The sequence below is a fragment of the Amblyraja radiata genome, chromosome 2, assembly GCF_010909765.2.
Source record: "Amblyraja radiata isolate CabotCenter1 chromosome 2, sAmbRad1.1.pri, whole genome shotgun sequence".
Lineage (NCBI taxonomy): Eukaryota > Metazoa > Chordata > Chondrichthyes > Rajiformes > Rajidae > Amblyraja > Amblyraja radiata.
The window spans coordinates 99446789-99472473 of NC_045957.1; the positions used below are offsets into that span (position 1 = coordinate 99446789).

The window sequence follows — 25685 nt, forward strand, 5'->3', positions numbered from 1 at the left end:
CTAGAAACATTGCTGACCTGAGTTGGATCTATCGGTGATCTCACACATCTTCTTCACACATCCCTGACCTTTTAGGTGGTAGAGATTCTGGTTTTGTGAAATGCTGGCACATTTCTGAATTTCTGCTTTAATTATAATTTGGAGGTCATTGTAAATGTGCCTGAAACATCCAAGGAAGTAGAGTATTCCATGACTTTTTAGCTTATCTTGCAGATCTCTTGGTGAGCTTTAATGGGAGTGGACAAAATCAGCTTGGGTTTATGAATAAAAAATAATGCTTAAAAAGTCTGTGTTTAACGAGAAGCATCCGATTATTTGGAAAAGAGATTGATGAGGGAAATTTAGAAATCTATGGAACAATGGGGTTTAGAGGTTAGTCCTATTTGGTAGAAGGGTCTAGGACTAGAACTCTGATGTAAGATAAAAAATAAGACAATTACGATTGACAAAGAAAACTTTGTACAACAAATGGTTGGAAGCTAGAATGAGTTGCCTGCAGATGTATTCCATTGTGGTCTTCAGGAAGGAATTGGATGAATGTATTCTTGAAAAATTAGCACTGTTTCAGTTGAAGGAGTGTAGTTGGCACGGTTGCTCCAGTAGAGAGAGCAGGTGTGGACGTGAAGAGCCAAATTGTTTCCTTTGGTGTTGTAACAATTCAAGCTTTTACAAATAGTTATGAATCATTACTCAGCATACAGCTGTATGTTTTTTTCTGCATGTCAAAATGAACTGTTTCATTATTAAGGAACTGGGAATGGAATTAACAGTTCTGTGCAACTGCCAATGAACAATCCCTTCTGCCCTGTGGTGGATAGATGATCATTAATGGACTGGTCTGGTCTAGGAATGTTGAGGCCCTGTACAAGAAGAGACAGGGCTTGTTGTACTTTTTGAGAAGGCTCTGCTCCTTCAAAGTCTCCATTAAGATGCTACAGATGTTCTACCAATCGGTGGTAGCCAGTGCCATCTTCTTTGCTGTAGTTTGCTGTGGCAGCAGGGCGATGGCATCGGACACCAATAAGGTTAACAAACTCATCAGGAAGGCTGGCTCCGTCCTGGGGGCGGAGTTGGATGCATGGGAGGTGGTCTTGGAGGGGAGGATGCTCCTCAAACTGCGGAGCATCGTGGACAATACAGCTCACCCCCTCCATGACACACTGGTCAACCTGACGAGTTCCTTCAGCAATAGACTGGTTCCATCAAGATGCAGGACAGAACGCCACAGAAGATCCTTCTTACCTGTGGCTATCAAACAGTACTCCCCCTTCTGTCGTGGGGAAGACTGATTCTTCCCCCCCCCCCCTCCCACACTATCTTTGCACACCGCCAATCCTTTCCACTCGTCACTTTAATTTCATGTTTCACGTATTTTGTGTTTTATGACTGTTGGCAGATTTCCCTCCTGGGGTAAATAAAGTTCTATCGTATCGTATCATATTAAGGCCTAGAGTCTTCCCAAGAGGGCAGAGTCATTTGGACTTTACTTTCAACCATCTTTGAGTTAATCCTCAACAACCCATATCACCATTGACCAGTTTTCTGTGAATTTCGTCTTGTCAGACCAAGTCACAACTTGTGCTAATGTTAAATTAGGGATGTTAGCCTTGTTAAATTTGGTGTCCATGTGTTGTCCAGTGTTGCACTGGTATTGGAATGAGCTTGACAAGACCTGTGCATTAATGCCTATATAGATCATTAGGAGTTGGTGTTTCTCCATGGTGCCACAGACAAATATTGGGAGGATACAGAGCAGTAAATGCTGAGTTGAATTTGGGTTTTTTGTGAATCCACATATCTTGACAGTGTTTTATATTGTATGAGCTCTGGTGTTGTATTCAAACTTGTACATATAGCTAGTTAATCTAATAGTAACCAAGAATGCACCTGAGGAATCTTCATTCAAATATCATAGTCATACAGTGGAGAAATAGGCCCTTTGGCCCAATTTGTCCATGTCGAACAAGATCCCCATCCAAGCTAGTCCCATTTGACTACATTCAACCCATATCTGTTTCGTCCTTTCCTATCCATATACCTGTCCAAATGTCTTTTAAATGTTGTTACTGTACCTGTCTCAACTACTTCCACTATCAGTTCAAAATCACCCTTTAGCATCTTGTACTGCAAGCAAAGTCCTTGCCTGTCCAATCTCCCTCTAGCTTAGGCCCATGCGTCCTGGCAACAGACTCATAAATCTTCTCTGCACTTTTTCTAGCTTAATGACATATTTTCTATAGCAGGATGACTAACGCTGAACGCACTACCCCTAATGTAGCTTCACCAACATCTTATATAACTGTAACATAATATCCCAACCTCGATACTCAATACTTTGATGAAGACCAAAGAATCACATTTCCTCTTTCCTATCCTGTCTACTTGTGATGCCACTTTCAGGGAACTATATGCCTGTACACCTAAAGCCACACTCTGCATCACTTCCCAGGGCCCTGCCATTGCTAGCCATCTTCATAGTATTGGAGATATAGATATAGATATTTCAAAATGAATTGCTGTCTCATAGTGAAGATCCAAATTAAGACTGCCTGGCTTGAGAGATTTTATAGATTGAAATATGGCTTGTACAAAGCTGCCAAGTAGTACGGATTTTCCGTATTTTGTACAGAAATGTGATAAAGTATACAAAGAGATGGCAAAGAATGCGCTGTCAAGTAAGGTGCGTAGAAGACATGTGAATTGGTAGAAAAGTTATGCATTGTAGTACTCTTACATGGGTATGACCGCACATAAAAACCTTTTTTTCAGAAAAAATGCTCCGTGTAAAAATACTGATTTTCTCAGCAAAATACTGGTTTTCAGGTACGAATACTGAAATGCTCTGACAAAACTTGGCAGCTCTGCTTGTAAGACATAGTAATATATTAATTCTCCTTTTAACTTTGTGCAACTATAATATCTTTTATTTACAAGAATAACATTCTCAAACAATTCCTGGAGACCATACAACTGAAATATTTAGTGAAGGAAAATTACAAAATAGTTGTCCAAACAAGCATCATGAAAACTGCTTTCTATTTTGTCTTGTAGGAAGCACAGTCCTATGCAGATGACAACAGCTTATTATTCATGGAGACATCTGCAAAGACTTCAATGAATGTGAATGAAATATTTTTGGCAATAGGTAAGTTTTATTCTTTTAAAAGCAATATTCTATGTTACAATTGGGCTTTAGCATGAATTTTAAAGATTTACTTTTTTTGCATTAAGGGACTTCTACATATGTTTTCAAGTAGTGCATTTAAAACTAATACACTATACGAGATATTGACATACTACAATTCAACTAAATGGAAATTGTTGGAAATGTGAAATAAAACGAAAATTGTGGGGGAAAAAACATCTTGGGTCAAATAGCATCTCTGGATGAAGTCATGGAGATAATGATTTAGATCAATGGCTTTTCATTGGAACTGGATTCAACGAGCATGCATGGAACCTGGTACTCGAAGAGGGGTAGTGGAAATAAGAAAATAAATAGTTTTATGGAGGGAGAGGGGAAATCTAGCAATGACCTGAGTATAAAAGCAAACATTTAGGTCCTGAGGAGTGCAAGTCACTACAGCCTGAAGGCAGCAGGGGGATCTAAGAAAAAATCTGCTAAAGGAGTCTGATGTGGTCCAGGTGTGTTGTGGAAGAATGGCATGTACATTTTGAATTCAAATGCCATGTTTGGAATGTGCAAATAGGAAATGATGTCTGGCATTCGATCCATCTACTGTGTGGGTTAGCCTCTGCAAAACTGAGCACATCTTGTTTACATTATTGTGTAAGAAGGAGCTGTAGATGCTGGTTTAAACCGAAGATAGACACACAAAGTGGGAGTAACTCATCTGGAGTAACAGGCAGCATCTCTGGAGAGAAGAAATAGTTGGCCCTTCTACAGACTGGTTTGGGATAAGGGAAATGAGAGACATCAACAGTGATGTGGAGAGATAAAGAACAATGAATGAAAGATATGCCAAAAAGTAAACTGAGGAACAGCATCTCATAGTTCGCTTGGGCAGCTTACAGCGCAGTGGTATGAATTTTGATTTATCTCACTTCAGGTAGTCCTGGCATTCCCTCTCTCTCTATACCTCCCCCACCCAAGTTGCACTAACTTCTCATTTTCACCCTACAAACAGCTTACAATGGCCTGTTTTATTTATCATCGTTACTTTTATGCATATCTTTCATTCATTGTTCTTTATCTCTCCACATCACTGTCTATATTTCTCGTTTCCCTTATCCCTAAACAGTCTGAAGAAGGGTCTTGACCCAAAACATCACCCATTCCTTCTTCCAAGGATGCTGCCTGTCCCTCTGAGTTACTCCAGCTTTTTGTGTCTATCTTGTGTACATTATTGCCTTCACATTATTGATACTGATACTGAAATGCCATTGAAATGACTTTGTAATTGTTAATAAGCCTTCCAGCCCCCTGCACCCTGAAACTAAAACTGGGAGCGCCTCTTGCATGACTTAGCCTGGTAGTTACTCTGTCGATTGGCATTTTAGTAACTTAGCACTGGAGGTGACATGGCCCATAGTAGTTTGGGAAGCTCTCGGGGAGGGGGGGGGGGGGGGGGGGGGGAGGGAACACACACACACACACACACACACACACACACCCACACACACACACACACACACACACACACACACACACACACACACACACACACACACACACACACACACACACACACACACACACACACACACACACACACACACACACACACACACACACACACACACACACACACACACACACACACACACACACACACACACACACACACACACACACACACACACACACACACACACACACACACACACACACACACACACACACACACACACACACACACACACACACACACACACACACACACACACCTCCACTCCACACATACCTACACACACACCTCTACTCCACTACACACATACCTACACACACCTCCACACACACCACTCCACACACACACACTAACCCCCCCTCCCCCTTGATATTATATAAAAATGATTATTAATATTTAATTAAGAGAGAGACAGAAGGGACTGCAGATGCTGGTTTACCAAGGTGTTGGAACTTAGTGGGTCAGACAGCATCTGATGTGGATAAGTGAGGGAAGGGGAGGGGGTAGAGAAGGAGAGGGTGAGGGGGGTAGGGAGGGAGGGTAGAAGGGGGGGGGGTAGAGTGTGGGGGGGGGGGGGTTAGAGTGTGGGGGAGGGGTTAAAAAGTGAGGGGGAGGGGGTAGAGAGGGAGAGGATGGGGGGGTAGAGAGGGAGGGGGAGGAGTTAGAGAGGGGGAGAGAGAGTTGAGGGGGGTAGAGGGAGGGGAGGGGGTTGGAGAGGGGCAGAGAGAGGGAGGTAGAGTGGGGGGGAAGAGGGGGGGAGGGAGGGTAGAGAGGGAGAGGAAAGGTAGAGAGGGAGAGGAAAGGTAGAGAGGGAGGGGACGTAAGAGGGAGTGTAGATGTTTGTACAACTATCCCTACCCCCTCCTCTCCCTCAATCCCCCCCCGCACTCTCCCTGCTCAACTCCCCAGGATGTTTTTCCCTCTCCTCCGCTCCCCCGCCCCCTCACCTCTTCGAGCGGAGCCGATGGAGCTGGTCCTAGCGAGGCCGAGCGGGGCTGAAGGGTCCCAGCAGGGCCGAGCATGCGGAGTCTTCCCTCCTTGACTCCCCAGGATTTGTTTCCTCTCCTCCACTCCCCCAATCCCTCCCTCACCTCTTCGAGCGGAGCCCATGGAGCTGGTCTTAGCGGGTCCGAGCCGAGCAGGGCTGAGCGGAGCCCAGCGGGTTGGAGTGCTGCAGCTCCCCTCGTAGGGGTGGGGGGGGGGGGTGGGGGGGTAGGGAGAGAGAGGGAGGTGAGGGGACTGGGAGATGGGGGGGAAGAGGGAGGGGTTTAGAGAGAGGGGGTAGAGTGGGGGGAGAGAAGGTGGAGAGGGCGAGGGATCCCAGCTGTGCCGAGCGGGTTGGAGTGCTGTGGTGTCCTTCGGAGGGGGTGGAGGGGGAGGGGGTAGAGAGGGAGGGTGGAGACACACACTAACCACCTCGCGCGCATGTGCGTGCACATGCGCTCACACGCATATTAATATTCATTCGCTCCTTTTATCCCATCCCCGGCCCTATCCACTCACGCATAGCCCCCAACTGCGCAGGCGCGGCTATAGTGGGAGAGGGAGGGGGGTAGAGTGGGGGAGCGAGGGGGTAGAGTGGGAGAGGGAGGGGTGGGGGGGGGGCGTGCGGCGTCACGGGACGGCTGGTCCCCGAACGTAATACTCCACCACTCACCCATAGGTCCGAATACTCACCACTCCCTAGAGTGGGACAGGGAGAGGTAGAGAGGGAGGGGGGTGGAGAGGGGGGAGGGAGTAGTGGAGGAGAGGGTAGAGAGGGAGGGGAGTAGAGAAGAAAGGGGAGGGGGTAGAGAGGGAGACTCCGCAGAACAGGCAGCATCTCTAGAGAGAAGGAATGCATGGCATTTCGAGTCTGAAGGATGGTCTCGACCGAAAACGTCGGCCATTCCTTCTCTGCAGAGATGCTGCCTGTCCCGCTGAAATACTCCAGCTTTTTGTGTCAATCTTCATTATACAGCAGGGACCTCCAATTTTTCAGCATGAGGGCCACATTATATATTTGGCACATTTTTGCGGGCCATAGGAAAAAATTAAGAAATGTCAGTTTTATAAATTTAATGAAAGAGAGAGAGAGTTAGAGAGAGGTAGATAGATTGATAGAGAGAGAGAGAGAGAGAGAGAGAGAGAGATTGAGAGCGGGCAGAGAGATTGAGAGAGGGCAGAGAGATTGAGAGAGGGCAGAGAGATTGAGAGAGGGCAGAGAGATTGAGAGAGGGCAGAGAGAGACAGCATAGCGGGAGAGAGAGAGAGAGGCAGAGAGGGCAGGCCACTGCCAGCACATTACCGAGCAGGATGTTTTTAAACCCCACCGTCTGACAGATGTCGTCATAGTTGGGGATATTGATGCCGGCTGGATTCCGCTCCCAGCGATGGAGATCACGTTGAGGGAGGTGAAGTCGGGCTTGAGGAATCGGTCCTTCCCAAAGGGCTGGGGCCAGGGTAGCTGGGGCAGCAGCCGCACAGCAGAGGACACCAGCCGGGCGAACTTGGCACTCATATCCTTGTTCACCACCGCCACAAACCCTTCAAACTCCCCTCTGGAGCCATAGGGGTCAAGGTAATGAAGCCATTGTAACTCCCCACGATGGGCCCCTCATCCCGCATCCAGTGAGCGGAGCTCTCCTTGTGTGCGCAAAACCGAGCGTGCGGGGCCGAACAGGTCCCAGCGGGGCTGAGCGGGTTGGAGTGCTGGAGGGGGAGGGGGTAAAGTGGGCGAGGGAGGTGAGGGGGGTAGAGAGAGAGAGAGGGAAGGGGTTAGAGTGAGTGGGGGGGAGGGAAGGTAGAGATGGAGAGGGTGAGGGATCCCAACGGGGCCGAGCAGGTTGGAATGCTGGAGTGCCCCTCGCGCCCGGAGCGTGTGAATGTATTGTGACATCGGTCGGCATTTTCCCCTTCAAAATTAGAACATTGTAAACTTTAATATTTTGAAGCTGTTTTTAAAAGACTAATAACTTGAGAAATGTGGGTTGAAATGTAATGGGAAGATATGTATCTGGTCGGGGGAGAAAATGTGAGTAGCATACCACACATGGTGCCTCAGGAAGGCCGTCAGCATCCATAAAGACTCATCACACCCCTGTAACGGACTGTTCGAACTACTTCCCTCTGGCAGACGTTACAAGGCCTTCTGCGCCCGAACCTCCAGACTCAGAAACAGCTTTATTCCCAGAGCTATAGCGGCTCTGAACCGGCCCTGCTGAGTGCCCCCCATCCCCCTTGGACTGTCTCCCTCGGATGGTCACGTCAAACAGCTTATTTATTTATTTTACTTTTCTTTTACATCGGTTGGAAGCTGCATACTAAATCTCGTTGCACTGATGTGCAATGACAATAAAAGATATTATTATTATTATTAGGTGTAAAAATGGGAAGGCTAAGGCCAAGTGTTTGAAAGAAGATACAAATTAAGGAGATTAAAAGAAAGCCATCACAAGCCTGGCCCACACAGACATTTATGGCCCTGTCTCACGGTGCGAGTCCACCAACGAGTGATCCCGAATGAAAGAAAAAATCAAACTCGTGGTTGTCTACGAGATTCCAAGTTTATGTTCACGAGTTTAAACGAGTTCCCACGTGTATGTCTAAGTTTGCCGTTTACTTCTCATTTCTGCGATGTACCAAGTTCCTCTCCCGAGTTACCAAGTTCCTCTCCCGAGTTACTCTTGAGCCAACAACGACTACCGATGTGTGGAAAAATCATCACATGGGTAAAAATTATGTAATGCAGTTTTTTTAACTATAAAAAGCCTCCCATGACCATGGACAGAACTGCCCCGATGATCAGCTTCTCCGTGTCTCTTATGTAGCTGCATGCTTCTCTTGTCATGTAATTAACCGCTGTGTGTTTGCAAACAAAAAAAACCTTTTATCAAATCGTTGCCTATCATTGCTACAATGCAATAAATGGCATTTATAACCATATAATAACCATATAACAATTACAGCACGGAAACAGGCCATCTCGACCCCTCTAGTCCGTGCCGAACACATAATCTCCCCTAGTCCCATATACCTGCGCTCAGACCATAACCCTCCATTCCTTTCCCATCCATATAACTCGTATTTAAAGTACTTGGCTGTCAAAAAAAGCACAAAACGTAAAGGTGTTTAAGAAACGGACTGCAGGGAGAACTTCAAAGCTTTTGTAAATCGATTAAATTCAGGTAGAAGTTGAACTCAAGATTTAAATCCCCTGAAAGTTAGGTTTCTTTACACAGGATAGATGTTCTGCCAAAACGGAGTTGCTGAATAAAATCGTCTCCCGTTTTCCTCTGTTTCTTGCATGACTTCGGCTTGCCAGCTTTATTTTACACTCCGGGATCTGTGTAATGTATATAAGTGTAAAATAATAAACTGACCAAGAAGGTCCAGTGTTCTCCTCCCCTGTTAGTTTAGTTTAGAGATACAGAGCGGAAACAGGCCCTTCCAGCTATCCACGCACACTAACACCATCCTACACCCACTATGGACATTTTTACATTCACCAAGCCAATTAACCTACAAGCCTGTACGCCTTTGGAGTGTGGGGGGATCTCGGAGAAACCCCACGCAGGTCACGGGGAGAACTTACTCAGCACAGACAGCACCCGTAGTCGGGATCGAACCCGGGTCTCCGACGCTGCATTCGCTGTCATGCAGCAACTCTACCGCTGCACCACTGTGAATTAAGGCCTGTTTTAAGTATCAAATAGAGGAGCAAGAGGGTGATTGCGGCTGAGAAAGTGTAGAGGCCAATGCTCAGGTAGTCCAACTCGCAGGAGTGCAGGTCCACCATGATGACGCCGTGGCCGCGGTGGGCTTTGGGGGAGGTGCAGGTGACATCGGTGACCAGGCGAGGGATGTAGACCGTGGTCTGATTGATCCACCGCACGAACCACCTGGCGTCGCAGGTGCAGAGAAAGTGGTTGCCGCTTAGCCGCAGCTCCCGAAGGTGTTTGATGGCGCTGTCCGGGAAACTGGAGGCCTCGATGGTCTTCAGGTTGTTATAGCTGAGATCCAGGTACTGCAGGGAGGTCATGCCCCACAGGAAGTCCTTGGTCAGCTTGGAGATCTGGTTGCGGGTGAGGTTGAAGAAGCGCAGGGTCTGGGTGCAGTTGGACAGCATGCGAGGCACCGTGGTCAACAGGTTGCTACCGAGGTCCAGCAGCTCCAACCAGCCTAGCAGGAAAAGCCTGCCCCGGTTGAAGTTCCACAGCTGGTTACCGCTCAGCACAAGCTCCTTGAGTAGCGGGGGCAGGTGGTCAAACACGTTGTGCGGCATGAACGCGAGTTTCTTCCCCTAATAATTCGCTGCTATCTGTGTTTGAGAGCGAAATCTTGCAAAGGGCAGGCACGGTTCCTCGCCAGCGAAGATGGACACAGAATGCAGAATTCATAGCAAAAGGATTTGAGCATAAGAGCAGGGAGGTTCTACTGCATTTGTACAGGGTCTTGGTGAGACCACACCTGGAGTATTGCGTACAGTTTTGGTCTCCTAATCTGAGGAAAGACATTCTTGCCATGGAGGGAGTACAGAGAAGGTTCACCAGACTGATTCCTGGGATGGCAGGACTTTCATATGAAGAAAGACTGGATAGACCTGCTTGTACACGCTGGAATTCAGAAGATTGAGGGGGGATCTTATAGAAACATACAAAATTCTTAAGAGGTTGGACAGGCTAGATGCAGGAAGATTATTCCCGATGTTGGGGAAGTCCAGAACTAGGGGTCACAGTTTAAGGATAAGAGGGAAGTCTTTTAGGACCGAGATGAGAAAATCATTTTCTACACAGAGAGTCGTGAATCTGTGGAATTCTCTGCCACAGAAGGTAGTTGAGGCCAGTTCATTGGCTATATTTAAGAGGGAGTTAGATGTGGCCCTTGTGGCTAAAGGGATCAGGGGGTATGGACAGAAGGCAGGGATGGGATACTGAGTTGGATGATCAACCATGATCATATCGAATGGCGGTGCAGGCTCGAAGGGCCGAATGGCCTACTCCTGCCCCTGTTTTCTATGTTTCTATGCTGGAGTAACTCAGCGGGACAGGCAGCATCTCTGGTGAGAAGGAATGGGTGACGTTTCGGGTCAAGACCCATTACTTCTCTCCAGAGATACGGCAACAGCACAGCACAGCACAAAACCAGTCTGAAGAAGGGTCTCGACCCGAAACGTCACCAATTCCTTTTCTCCAGAGATGCTGTCTGCCCCGCTGAGTTACTCCAGAATTTTGTGTCTATATCTCATGGCTTATAATGTCACCACACATTGTAAAATCATTATCTGAAGATGTCTCCTCGCTGGCTCAAACATAATCTATGTAGAACTCCCGTTTCTCTCTGCTTCATATACGTGGGAATTCCCTCAGTATGGTCACTTTTCATGCGTCCCGCCCGGTGTTAACCCTTCCCATCAATGCTTGAGCCCCCATCTTCGCTCTGTACCTTCAGCTTCATCGGCGGCTTTCTCCCATCAAAAGTATCCAAGTTAATTTCAGACCCCTATCCATCCATCCATTCATTCATTTTCCATTAAGATCTGACAAATCTTCAACATTTCACTTCTGGCACTCAGGCCAAACCCACGGTAGACTCAAGAGTCACTACGTTCTTACAACGAGTTTAAATGTTTCAAATTTTAACTTCAAGAGTAAATTTGACTCGTGGAAATCATTAAACAAGAGTTAACAAGTTTCCTGGGTACCTGCCGTTAGCGCCACGAGTCGCTAAGTTGCGTCCACGAGTTCCGACGTTCCCGCTACGTTAATTGTACGTGATTACCACAAGTTTAATTTGTTTTAAACTCGGGGTCACTCGTGGGTCGACTCGCACCGTGAGACAGGGGTTTAATAATTTTGAAAACAAAGGGAGGCGTTTTAGTATAATAGCGATAGATGTCCAACCTGACATTCCATGATGAATAATTTATTAGAAGAATTTATGAATTGCTTTGGGAAGACATTTACCCACTCTTTCTTGCCATGAGCTCGATTTCCATTAAGTTAAAGATCACATGGACTCTACTTAACCGCCACATGATCCAATTTAGCTTCATCTGATTTGGTGAGAAATTAATTGTTCTACTTTGATTTTTGATACCAGGTAGTGTTGCGCCACTGCTGGCCTTTCACAAGTGCAGACAGCCTTTGGATGCACTCATGCACCGTTAGAGCTCTCATTTACTTCTGTGTTTGGGTAATTATCAGAAGAATTTAATCATAGTGAATACTGTGTTTCTCGGAAGCACGTTACATTTTCATCCTCTGTTGGAAGTGCTGCCAGTATTGTCCAGTGGGATGGATCTTGGGTGACAAAGGCTATTCTATACTTAGTCCATTAAATAATTTGTACTTCTACCACAGCCAGTGATACAGCAAGAACAACAAAAATACCAGAAATCTTGTGGAAATGCTGTTTTATTTTTCAAATGGGCTTAGTTCCAGCATTGAGTAAGAAGGAACTGGAGATGCTGGTTTAAACCAAAGATGGGTCACGGTGGCACAACAGAATTGCTGCTTTACAGCGAATACAGCGCCGGAGACCTGGGTTTGATCCCGACTACGGGTGCTGTCTGGACGGAGTTTGTACATTTGCCCCATGATCTGCGTGGGTTTTCTCCGAGATCTTTGGTTTCCTCCCACACTCCAAAGACGTACAGGGGATGTAGGTTAATTGGCTTGGAAAAATTTAAAAATTGTCCCTAGTAGGTGTAGGATAGTGTTAATGTGTCGCTGGTTGGCGCAGACCCGGTGAACCGAAGGGCCTGTTTCTGCACTGTGTCTCTAAAACTAAAAAAAAACTAAAAAGCTGGAGTAACTCAGCGGGACAGGCAGCATCTCTGGAGAAAAGGAATGGGTGACGTTTCAGGTCTGAAGAAGGGTCTCAAAACATTCTCTCCAGAGATGCTGCCTGTCCCGCTGAGTTACTCCAGCTTTTTGTGTCTATCTTAAGTTCCTGCATTAGTCCAGTAGTGACAGAATATACCAGTTACAGAGGCTCCATGGTGGTGATGGGTGCTTCACAATGTGGGCAACTGGGGACCACTGCAAGGGACAACAAGGGCAAATGTTGACACTACTTTTACCTGTTCTTGTAGTTCTTAAGGCTTGCATCTGGTCCATGGATCATGGCCTTATCTCCCAACTGGGTAGTGGGGGTGGGCATTCTCTGCATGGGAAATGAGGAAATCTTTGATAGACTTCTGAGAAGGGCACCCGTTACTCTATTTCAGAAATGATGGGGGGGGGGGGGGGGGATCGTTTTTGTGCAATGCAGTTTAATACACCCAAGAATGAAATTTCTAGATATAAAAACTAATTTTCTGATTTTAAGATTATGATACAAAACAAGTTTTTAAAGCAGAGGAAGTAATATATTTAGATACATTTGAATGAAAAGTGAGTGGCAACATTTCAACTTGTAACTTGTTCCTTGCAGCAAAGAAATTGCCCAAGAATGAGCCTCAAAATACAGGACCAAACAGTGGAAGAAGCAGAGGCGTAGATCTTCATGAACCTACCCAACAGACCAAGACCCAGTGCTGTAGTAACTAGGCCTGTTTCTAATGCAATTCTGTCTCCCCAGTGTCCATTTCACTACTGCTTTATAATGGAAAACCCTAATTTAACAGATTGCTCTCAATTCCAATTCTTAGTGGGGAATGTAGTTAAATTTCTAATACAAAATTAATCTCTTAACTTTTAAATAGTAAAATAGTCTTTTCTTCGTTTGGCAGATGCATGTGTTGCTCAGTTCAAGCATAATGTTTGCCATCTGTAGGGACGGACTAATAAAATCTTAAAAGCCTGCTTAAATTGGTAATTCACTCCAATGTAACAATTGGGATTTCTACCATTAACTGTATCCAATTGCTAACCAGGCAATGACCATTTGGTTAATGCTTAAGTGTGTTTACTTTGGATGTACAGTATATAATTAAAACCTTAATCTAAAATTATTTATTGGAAATAATTTTAAAATGTTAAGTTTCTTCCTGAAATCTGGTTTGCAAATGGAATTGAATTGAACTGTGTTGTGGCAGGTTGTGTAAAAATTGCACCACCCCTTGCACTAACATTTTTTTCGTATATTCCCTCAATCATTACTTTGAAATTACTCTGATCCGTTTTCTTGTAAATAAGGTATTATGACATGGTCTGCATTTACATAAACTTATCGGACTGCTCTGGTTGGAAACCCGTATTTGAAAAAAATCATTAAATACTGAACTAATTAAGCAGATCACAAGATTTGCTATAGAAAGTTTATGAACTTTATAATTATGATATAAATATGGCATAGGGCACTCTACAATTGTATGTACTGTAAGTAATGACCATGTATTCTTTGTGTTTTTCCCCAGCATTTCTAAATGTGTATTTTTTGTTACAGAATGTTTTCTTTTTCCATTGTTATGCACAAATTTTTCGTAATTAGTTTGCAGTACTGTTGATATCTTCTAAGAGGTGAAATAACTAATAAACCAATAGCACAACATGTAAAAAATATGCCATTGCATTAGAATGAAATGCCTAGCAAAAGGAGAAAGGGAAATGGCTTTGCATTTGACAATGGGCAAACTAATGATTTAAAAAAAAAAACGCAATAATCGAGTCAGTAGTTGTAATCTTACACAAACTCTTGCTCCTTTAGCTCAATCCTTGTAATGCAATTTCAGACTAAAAATTAACAGTCGCGGGTTTTTGTATTTATTCACCTGTTAGAAATTGGATGTGTCTAATCAGTTTGTTTAAAATGTGTAAATAAATATATTCAAAATGTTGGTGTTAAATCATTGAGGAATTTATGAACTGGAATGTTAGAAATATTAAATCTTCAAACATCATTGGCTGATTTCAAGTTTGATATAACTAGATAACTAAATGTAAAGTGTGTAAGAGAACTGCAGGTGCTGAATGAAATCGAAGGTAGACAAAATGCTGGAGCATCTCTGGAGATAAGGAATGGGTGACGTTTCGGGTTTGAAGAAGGGTCTCGAACTAAATGTAAAGGCAATGTATCATCATCACAATAGATTCAAAAGAGCAAATCTAAAATTCTGTATCAGTGAGTTTGACGGGTTTAAACTATGACAAATTAAGCCTGGCCTGCTGAGCAATTCCAGAATCTATTTTAATTTTGGAAGATTTTCAGGCATTCTACACGTGAAACTTTTTTTAAGTAAGGGAAAATACATCATCAGTCAGGAAGTTTGTAGGCCATCCCCGTATCATACATGTTCCATTCTAAAGTCCAGCATCTTAGGAGCTTTAAACCAGAACAAAAATAACATTGGATACTTGAACTGATGTCAATTAATTTTCCAGCCGTATCAGTGCATTTCCCATATATATTAAAGAATACATAGAGCAATTGCATTAAACATCCAATGCATTAGAATTAGTTTATTTTCTCCCAGGTTACTGATGATAGGAACAGCTGCATTATTGCCTGTACGAACTTTAAAATGTTACAATGTCCTGGTATTTTGTTCATCCCCCTGACTTGATTCCACCTTTTTTGAGTAATTATCCAGCTCTGTGATTTTCGAGACAGATTCAAATGAAGTGTGTCTCTTTTGTATACTTCAACATCATATTTGTTGCATTTTTTTCACTTCATAGGATATTCAGAACCAGAACTTGTAACTAGCTAAAGAAAGCAAATAAAGGAAAGGTGGCAAGAGGAAAGAAAACATATACAATTCAACAATTTACAGTTTGCAGAAGCACAATAGCTGAATCTTCTGTCAACAATGAGCATAAACAGTAACTGAAATAGGCCATACTCTACTATTTAATATTGTGGCTGGTCTTAGGATGAGGCGGATGTTCGGCAACTGGCGGCTTGAATGCCATTACCTCCCATAAGGCGAAATCAGGTGCAGCTCAAACGGCAGCGAAGCATCACTCCCTGACGAGCTCAATGCATTCTACGCATGCTTTGATAGGGAGAACACTGATGTGCCTTCCCGAGCCCCCATTCGCCCTGATATCACAGTCACAGAGGCCGATGTCAGAATATCCTTCAGGGGGGTGAACCCTCGGAAAGCGCCTGGACCTGATGGTATACCCGGTCGAGTTCTCAAAGCTTGTGCAGACCAACTGGCTGGGGTTTTTGCGGACATTTTCAACCAGCCATATCTGAGGTTCCCACCTGCTTCAAGAGGGCATCCATAATACCGGTGTCCAAGAAGAGTAAGGTGATGTGCCTCAACGACTATCGACCAGTGGCACTAACATCTGTGGTGAAGTGCTTTGAGAGGTTGGTTATGGTGCATTTCACCTATCTCGACAAGAACCTCGACCCACTACAGTTCACCTACCACCACAACAGGTCAACGGAGGAAGCTATCTCACTGTCTCTCCACTCTGCATTGGACCACTTGGACAATAAAAACACTGGGGTCAGGCTGTTGTTTATAAACTACAGCTTGGCATTCAATACCATCATCCCCTCCAAGCTGGTTACGTGGCTGCAGCCACTGTGTGAATACCTAAAGGGGCTGCTCCTTGCCTTCTGGCTGCGCTTCTCACCCTCCATCCTCATCTTTGGGCACCCTGTGCGTAGGGGAGAGGGTAGGGCTGAAGATGTCCTGGTTGGGTTTCTCCTGGGCCTGGATTAAACCTCCTTTCTCTCTGCAAGACAGACGGAGATAAGAGGCTTCCAACAACGTCCGCGAGTCAAGGCGCCAGGCGGTGGAGGCCTCTACCCGAGCCGGCTGCCTGCCCCTTTTCCGGGGTTACGTCCGTGCCCGGGTGGGGTTAGAAAGAGAATACGCCCTGTCCACGGGCACCCTGGGGGAGTTCCGGGACCGCTGGGCTCCGCAGCGTGTTGAATGCATCCTTGACAAAGAGTGTAAGATAGTTATACAGTAGTTTATTAAGGATATTTGTATTGTATTATGGTGGTGGGATCTGGTTTGTTTTATTGTAGTGCAATATTCTTTTAATAATTGAATACATTTTTTGAATTAAAAAAAAAAGCTGGTTACGTGAGGAGGTGTGGTGATTTGGAGCTCCCGTCCAGATACAGAGATAAGTGCTTTAAACATATTTTTTGGAATTCGGAGGAGACACAGCGATACATTTAAACATCCTTGTGTATTGCTACTTATTTTGGTGAAGTACCGCTGCTGGCAACCCAAATTCCACCGACCTTGGTTGTGTGGCAATTAAATTATATCAAATCAAATCAAATTTTAAAGTTTCTGCTTGTTTTTGGGACTGCGTGCAGTTTTATCAGCTTGCTGTCCAGCTCCCACAATGTGGCTGGCAACCTGCCAGGTACTGCTGCATGCCCGCAAAGGGGAATATATCTACCTGGACTTTTACACCTGCATCCAGAACAACCCCCCCCCCCCCCCCACTGCCTCGTCGCTGCTGGCTTTCGTGTGGTCTGGGAGGATTTCTGCGCCTGCACCTTCTCGACCTCTTTCTGCGGCCTTGGAGCCTGGAACTGAAGATTAAGCCTCCATTCTCTCTGCAAGACCGACAGAGATAAGAGGCTTCCAACAACAAGACTGCATGCAAGTCCCTTTCGTTGCTGTAGGAGCGACAAAGAACAGCTGGGATTGCCTGTGAAGGTCAGCAGCTCGCCAGGAAACGCAGGAGAGCCGAGATAGCCGGGCGGAGGTGGTGACACAGCAGTTTTTCGGGAGAGCCGCCATTATCAACGTTCAAGATGACACCACATCCCTCCCTCGAACTGTTCCATATTGTTTTTGTGTTTTGATGACCTCGTGCCATTTGGGCTGTCTGTGTCTCAGGCTTTGTGTAAGTGTTATGTTTAAATTGTAGCGCCTGATACCATGCTGGGTCAGTGTTCTGGGGAGCAGGGCCTTCCAGGAGCTATGCAAAGGCGGCTGCTTCGGCTGCTGCTCTGGGGGCCCGGTTCTCCATGAGGAACCTGCCTTTCGAGCATGGAATAAGGTGCTACTTGACCCCTCATATTAAACTGGAAGACTGCTCGGCTGCCGTGGCCGTGGCGGCCAATCCCGCAGGCGCTCTGTACGTGGGCAGGATGTTTGGGAACGCCGTGTTCTTCCTTGAGTCTGTTGGGGTGAACGCGGCATTGAGTAAAGGGATCTCAGTGGGGGGAACATTCTTACAGGTCGAGCCCTTGGCGACCACTGCGCAGCGGGTGGTCCTGTCCAACGTCCCGCCCTGCATCACAAATGAGGCCCACCTTCACACCGTGGGGAGGGTACTCACGGTCATCATCCCGAAATCCCAGGGGTTCCGCAGGAAGGAGCTGCGGCACGTTCTTTCCCTCCGGCGCCAGCTGATGATGTTGCTGGACCGAGAGGAGGTAGTTGACGGGCGTTGTGTCCAGCAGGATGGGCGTGATTTCACCGTCTACTGGCCATTGGAATGCCCAAGGTGCCATGCCTGTAAGGACGTGGAGCATATTCAGAGGAATTGCCCCAAATCCCGGTGCCACTAACCGCCCTCTCCCTCCACCCCCCCCGCCCCCTCCCGCCCCTTTAGTTGAGTCAGGGAACCCTGGGGTTGCGCAGAGCGTGGGTGAGGGTGGGGAGGGTCAAAAGAAGGGGAGCAAGGTGAAGCACCTGGAGAACAAAACCCGCAGGAACAAGAATGATCTACCCATCCCTTCACCTCCCATATTAGGGAGTCTGCAAGCCCCATAACCCAGCCGGGGGTGGTGGGGATCTGGCGGGAGGGGGTGCCACAGAGGAAAGTTGCTCAGGTGACCCCAGAGTCTGTGAGCTCCTCCCATCGAAAAAGAGAAGGAAGAATCTCTAGGGAGGAGCGGAAGGGGGAAGAACGGGAACCCTCCAGGGGGGAGGGGAGTACTGTGGTGGAGGAAAACTCCTGTCCTGTGGTTCGTCCCATGTTCTGGAGGGGTTTCTGGGGAGGATGGTGTTGGGGACCAATCGGGTGATATGGCGCAGGGGGAGATTCCTGTTGGGGAGGGAGTCCCGCATCAGGCACCCGAGGAAGCCCAGGAGCAACCCACCCAGGATGAGACGCAGAGCACGCCTCTGGAGGTAGAGACTGTAGGTGGGGAGGGGGTTGTGGAAACCAGTCTTTTTCTGCCTCAGAACCTGGCTCCAGAGAAACTCCCTGAGTCTGGTGCACCAGAGTTCACTCTGGGCCCAACTGGGGGTAGTCGCCCCCCAGTGTCGATGGTCTTGACTCCCGGGTACATCTGGGGAAGGCCCCTCTACCACTGGCCCCAGGGTTGAGACTGAGGTGGAGGAGAGACCAGCGGGTGGGGAAGAGGCAACCGCTGCACAAGGTGGGGTGGGAATATCGAGCACTAAGGGTGTTTCCGGGGATGGGGATGGTACCTCCATCTGCAGTGAGCGGGTGGAAGGGGACTCCTCGGACAATGAATCAATGGATGTTCTCCCTCTTCCCGATGCCAGTCCATTCATTCCAGTGGAGGAAATCCGCGAGTTCATCACGGCCACCGAAGGAGCCCAACATCGGCCCAGACTGGCCTCCCTCCAGTGGCCAAACCTACACGGGCTCACCAGCTCACTGAAGCACCTCTTCAGAAGGAGGAGGAGGGGCAAGGGGGTGAAGAGGAACGATTGGCATCAGCTCAGGTCCTTCTTGGATGACCCGGAGAAGGACGCCAAGACCAAGAGCAACGCCGTTCCTGTTGAGGGTGGAGGGACCAGTAGAGTGTCCCTTGTAGCCAGGGTCCGGAGGGCAAGGGGCACCGCCACTCCACTTAGGGTCCGCAAGAGGAGGAGTGGCTCTTCTGTTAGTGACCGAAGGACTGGTGACGGGATCTCGGGTGTAGGCAGGGCTGAAGATGTCCTGGTTGGGTTACTCCTAAGCCTGGCCAAGCTGGCCATCCGCGAGTCATGGCGCCAGGCGGAAGATGGCTTTGCCCCTTCACCGGGATTGTATAGTAGTTATTAGAATATTTGTAAAATAGTTGTTTGATGGTTTTGTAACGTGGTGGTGGGTATGTAACCACGGTCTTGGTTTTTTTGGTTTTTGTATCGTGTTAAAATTAAATAAATTATTTTTTTATTTAAAAAAAAGCTGGGTACCCAGCTCACGGAACTCGGTCTCTGTGCATCCCTCTGCAATTGGATCCACGACTTCCTCATAGAAACATAGAAAATAGGTGCAGGAGTAGGCCATTCGGCCCTTCGAGCCTGCACTGCCATTCAATATGATCACGGCTGATCATCCAACACAGTATCCTGTACCTGCCTTCTCTCCATACCCCCTGATCCCTTTAGCCACAAGGGCCACATCTAACTCTTTCTTAAATATAGCCAATGAACTGGCCTCAACTACCTTCTGTGGCAGAAAGTTCCAGAGACTCACCACTCTCTGTGTGAAAAATGTTTTTCTCCTCTCGGTCCTAAAGGATTTCCCCTTTATCCTTAAACTGTGACCCCTTGTCCTGGACTTCCCCAACATCGGGAACAATCTTCCTGCATCTAGCCTGTCCAACCCCCTAAGAATTTTGCAGACCACAGTCTGTTTAGAGCGATTTGGGCTAAATGCAAGCAAGAAGCACTAGTGTTCATGGGGCATTTTGGTCAGCATGGACAGGTTGGGCCACAGGGCCTGTTTCTGTGCAGTATAATGAATTTAAGAGAAGTGCAGCTCACACGGTGACTAAGAGAAGAGCAGCTCCCACGGCAGAAGTGAGATGGAAGCTTTCGACCTTTTCCCCACCACTTCACTCACTTTTCCCTGCTTTCGATAAGTTTTGACCTCTAACTAAAAACACATGTTTTCTCTTCCCACTCCCTACAAGCTCAAGTATTTGAACTTGCAACTTCATTGCAAACATGGGCTTATGCTCCAATCCTGGATCTCAGGCCATTGGCTTCTGATAATTTTCCCTCTCACCCACTGCTAGGCTGTCAGTGTTTCTGGCTGCTGACTAGAAGCTGGTCTTAGAACATTTCAACAGACACCTTGTTAAAATCAGCTGCCGCATTTCTCACCTTGGAGATATTAGGAACTGCTGGAGTCTACAGAGGTGAGGGCAGGACAAAGCATAGCTTTGTCTCCCCTCTTTTCCAGCTTTCTCCCCTGAAGGAGGGTCTTGATCCAAAATGTCACTTATCCATGTCCTCCAGAGATGCTGCCTGACACACTGAATTACATCTGTACTTTCTGTTCTACGCATGTCTAATCGTGATGGGTTCTTTGTCCTAATTCAAACATAGTGAGATATGAAGCTGGACCATGTTGGAAATGCTTGGCAGATGAGGCAACATGAATGATGAGTTTGTGGTATATGGATTGAATCTGCTATATATTTAGGGCCTGTATCATTACAAATGACATATTCTATAATCAGGAAATGATCTGAAGGTAGAATAGGACTTAATGAAAATATGCTTCATAGCAAAAAGACAATTTACTCATCAAACTGTATTTAAACATTACAGCAAGCAATGTACAAAATCTATTTAAAATATCTCCATTAAAACAGCAATAGTACATGACTGAAAGTACAGCACTATTTCAAGTTAAAGCACAGTGGTTTCTTAAAAACGGAATGGAGGATAATGAAATAAAGATTACAAGTTTAAATCAATTCTGGATGCCTACATATGTGCGGCCTTCAAGCATACTGATGATGGAATGACCCAATCGTCTCCAGTTTTGCCAGATATAGTGGTAATCTATTTACCAATTTAGCTACTGCTGTTCTCCGGATTCTGAATAAATTGAAATTATGGATGGAAGAGAGTTTTTGTGTGTCATTCTGAAAATAACAAATGTATCCAGCTGTGAGCAGTTTTATAATAGGGTAGAGCTAAATTTTGGTTAAACAAAAAGACATTTCTAGATTGTTTAAGCTTATTTTTGCTGTTCTATGAAAATGTCTTTGTACATCCTGGAAACAACAATATTAGAACTGTTATGTTATCACAAGCTCCTGCGAGTTTAGCTGTTTGGACTAATCTTTCACTGATGGTTTTTGCTATTGTTTCATACTGAAGTTCTGTTCCCTGATTCATAGTATAAACTTCAGTGTATGGTGCTTCAATGACAATTGTTTCTGGCAAAGTTGCTTCAATTAGCAAATGACTTGATTCTTGCTTTGTTTTGTCCTCAGTGGATGAAAATTTCTCAGCAAAATGAGCATCTGATGTTCTGGCAACATTTAATGTTAATGGTTCCACGGGCAACTTTTCAATGGGACCTTTGTCCTTAACTTTCATTTCTGGTCGAAACTTCTCAGGAAAATTAGTCGGAGTTTGGAGTTTGATACTTGAATTACGAAAGAAACTTTTCCCAGATATGTTGTCACTATGTTGGGACAATAATGGAAAGTCATAATTTACACTGTCAAGGCGATAGTTGGATTCCTCATTCAATTCAACATCCACAAGTAAACGATCTATGGTTTGCCAAACACTATTATGAACATCCCCGACTGAGTGTTCTTTGAGTAAATATTCAACATGTTCCCTTTTAATTGCTTTATTGTCAACTAAAAGCTCCTCAAATAAATGCTCAGTGGATATTACGGCATTATCATGCCCTAGCTGATTAAACTCATCAAGCAAATTTAGGATGGAGGACCCCAAATCAATGTTTTGCTCACTTTGAAATATGGCATTTGATGTATCAATGTCTATAATGCTTCTGTGAAAAGATTCACTATATAATGAAAGCATTTGCAATACAATTGAAACTGCTTCATCCTTATTGAGTGCTTTCCAAAATCCACTTGAAGCCAAAACAAGAAACTGGCATGAGGAATCTATAGGGATAGAGATGGTATATGGTATTGGTACAATGGATGTTTTAAGTATGGGGTCTCCATGGTATCCAAGTCCTCGTGTTGACTGGGTGATTCCTTCTACAAGGCCATGTTGTTCATTTTTGCTGATTGTTCCACCAGTCTGACGAATACGTTTGCGCTCTTTACGGTTTGAAGTGCTATGGTTTCCAGTCAAACGGTAACCTTTTCCATTTTTACATAAGATTACATGCACGTCACCTGCAAAACGATAAATATCCGGTTTAAGAAACACTTGCATAAATCAGAATTATTACCTACTGAACAAAGAAATACCTACTCCCTAGTCTGCAGTATTTATAAACCTTTAGAATTGTTCATGGTTTTAGTCTAACTTTAATTACTTTCAATGTTCAATTCTGATCCATCAATTTAGACAATAGGCAATAGGTGCAGGAGTAGGCCATTCGGCCCTTCGAGCCAGCACCGCCATTCAATGTGATCATGGCTGATCATCCCCAATCAGTACCCTGTTCGTGCTTTCTCCTCATATCCCCTGACTCCGCTATCTTTCGGAGTGCAATTACATTATATTACAGAGAGGTCAGCACTTGGAGTAATTACTGGCATATTTGAAGCCAGTCATATTGCCACTAACTGGGGATATGGTGTGAATCTGGCCTGCCTGTTCTTTAATTTCCAAAGGTAGATCACTGGAAGTCAAACTTTGGTAGACATATAAAATAAATCGCAGTGACCAAAGGAGCTTCACTGTGGTATTTGGGACACGTCCAGAGCTTGCTGGAGGTGGCGATACATGTGGATAGGGTAGTGAAGGCACGTGGTATGCTTTGCCTTCAAAGGCTGAGGCATTAAGTATAAATCGTAGAGAATTGCACATCACAGAAATAGGCACTTTTGGCCTATCTTGTTCATGCCGTCTGTGATGCCTATCTATGCTAATCCCATTTGTCTGTGTTCGACCATTATCCTCCGATGCCTTTCTTATCCAAGTACCTATCTAAAACACCTTTTAAACATTTGTAATTATATCAGCTACCTCCCCTCGCAAATATTCACCACTACCTTTGTGGAAAAACATGTCCCTTAGATCTCTTTTAAATTTCACAAGTCTTACCATAAACCCAGCCTCTAGTTCCAAACTCTTCTTCTCTGAGAAAGAGATTATGACTATCTATCATATCTATGCCTCTCACAATTTTATCAACTCCTACCCAACCTCTTCCTGTATTTCAGGCTATTGGGTCCAGTTAACATTCTCGTGACTCTTTCCAGTTTAATGGCATCTTTCCTATAGCAGGATGACTAAGCTGTACAAAATACTCCAAACCGCAATATATGATGTCCCAAATGCTATAGTTAATGCCTTGAGTCATGAAGGCCAATGAGACAAATGCCTTCTTCACCACCCTGTCTACCTGTGATACTAACAACATTCCCCAGGACTCTACTATTGACTGTGGCAGTCCTATTCTAGTTTGACTTTCCAACATGCTGCTTCTTGCACTTACCTGGAATGAACACCATGTCCCATTCTTTGGCCCTCTGGTCATGATGTCACAGTCCTAGCTGCTATTGATGTTCTTTTAAACGTCATCACCCACAGTAATATCCAAAGGTATATTTCTGTTACTGAGGAACGGCCCAAAGGAAAGGTCTGCACTATATGACTATTATTTTACCTTTCCTGGTGGTCGCCCAACTACCTGCAGCCTGCACCTTTGGTGTGTTAATCTCAGTAAAACTCCTACCTATGATAGTTAGCATCCTGGGTGATTCTGAGGGCATCCAATTTAGTTCATTGATGCAGTCAGACAAAAGCTGCAGCTGGGCATACTGCGCAGGGGTGTAGTCACCAGAGACACTAGAAGTTTTTTTACCGATCTTTCACATCCTGCAGTTAAAAATCCTCCTTAACTAAAAGTGTAAACGCTTTCTGCTGGTTATTTGTCCGCTCACCTGCATTGGCAATGTGCAGCGTCCCGATCACATTTGAATCTCTCTCCGACCCATCGTCAACGTTGTCCTCGGTCGCTCCAGTTGTGCCCTGGGTTTTGGAGACAGAAGGTTCGAATAGGCAAGTGGTAGCTGTACAGCCGCTCCACCGGACCTTTGACCTTTCATTTCGCCCTAGCCGCAATATTCTGTCCATTTTCCAGAAAGCTTTGGCGAATGCCATGTGAATCGGTCCATAAAGCTTGTCTTTGGACCCTTTGCTTCTTGCCGCCGCTGAATAAGTCCGCGCAATGAGCAATTTCTCTTCAGCGCTTTCGGGGAAGTGCAGATTGTATCCGGAGAGATAGGCATGTTCTTCTTCGGTCAATTTATAGGGATACCCGGCCATGTTCAGTTGCTGCAGGATCAGGAGGGGGAGATCTTTGGACGCAAACTGCGCTGCAGAAGACCCTTGGAAGCCGTCGAAGAGGCCGATGAACCACCTGTCGCTCTGGCCGCCGTAACTGTCCACAAACACATAGACGTCCTCCATCTGAGATTTCCACATCGGGTTCATGTCCTGAGAGACCCCAAGGGGTTTGATGCTGGGTGTCCAGGCCATTGTGAACGGCAGCTTGCGGTCTTCCGTGCACACGATGGGCAACTCACGCAGAAAAGGCCAGGTCGACAACCTATGAGACTTCACCATCTCGTAGGCGAAATCGATCTTCTCCAGCTCCAGCCGGTTCCATTTCTTGGATTGCGCCTTCTTGGAGACGATGCCCCGCCGGCGGAGCCGCAGGGAGAGCAGGCTGACGGGCACCTTGCCTTCGTGGTACTGCAGCGCAGTGAGGGTGCGGTGTAGGATGCGGTGGTGACGGACACTCCGCGCCCTCAGCAACTTGTCACAAATCAGGCATGGTACTGTCAACGCGGTGCATTGTGACTCTCCCATCTGCTCAATGCTGGTCGACGAGATTATTCCCGATGGCGGGAGCATCGTGACCACGTTTTTAAGCCCGAGCAAAGCCCAGGAACTACCGCAAGACCAAATGGAATCACGCTGCTTCCTTATTAAGTCACCACCACGAAGCTGCATGAAGGACAAGACAGTCATGTATAATCACAGTACAATTAGAGCAGCATTAAAATGATGTATACATTTTTTTAGTTTGGGGGGGAATCTGAAGAAAAAGCGCCGATGTAAAAGAAAATACTCGAGGGACAGAATAACCGACTCCGGTTGCTCTTTATTATGTCTGGAAAAGCCCAACGCCAGGAAAGCAAAAGCAAAATGTTGTGCGTATTGAAAATCTGAGGTAAGAACAGAAAAAAACAGAACCAGTGAAACGTTTATTTTCCGCCCTCACATGTGGTAACGTAATTACTACAGTATTTTCTGTT

General features: G+C 45.7%; 2 protein-coding genes across 4 annotated transcripts in view; one reads left to right on the forward strand and one right to left on the reverse strand.

Annotated features, from left to right (window-relative positions):
* rab5a (RAB5A, member RAS oncogene family) overlaps window positions 1-14472 on the forward strand; it is a 43607-nt gene extending 29135 nt beyond the window's left edge. For all 3 annotated transcript variants that reach the window (XM_033051015.1, XM_033051023.1, XM_033012133.1), the window contains exons 5-6: window positions 3052-3145; window positions 13065-14472. In XM_033051015.1, the coding sequence (XP_032906906.1) occupies window positions 3052-3145; window positions 13065-13180 (210 nt within the window). In that variant the 3' untranslated portion in view covers window positions 13181-14472. The remainder of the gene's footprint in view (window positions 1-3051; window positions 3146-13064) is intronic.
* Window positions 14473-20688: 6216 nt separating this feature from the next.
* On the reverse strand, window positions 20689-25398 carry pp2d1 (protein phosphatase 2C like domain containing 1). The gene is made up of 2 exons (XM_033039838.1): window positions 24306-25398; window positions 20689-22586 (listed from the first exon to the last, which is right to left on the reverse strand). Exons 1-2 carry the CDS (start codon window positions 25396-25398, stop codon window positions 21451-21453), a joined length of 2229 nt encoding a protein of 742 aa, XP_032895729.1. The 3' UTR covers window positions 20689-21450.
* Between the last annotated feature and the right edge of the window lie 287 nt (window positions 25399-25685).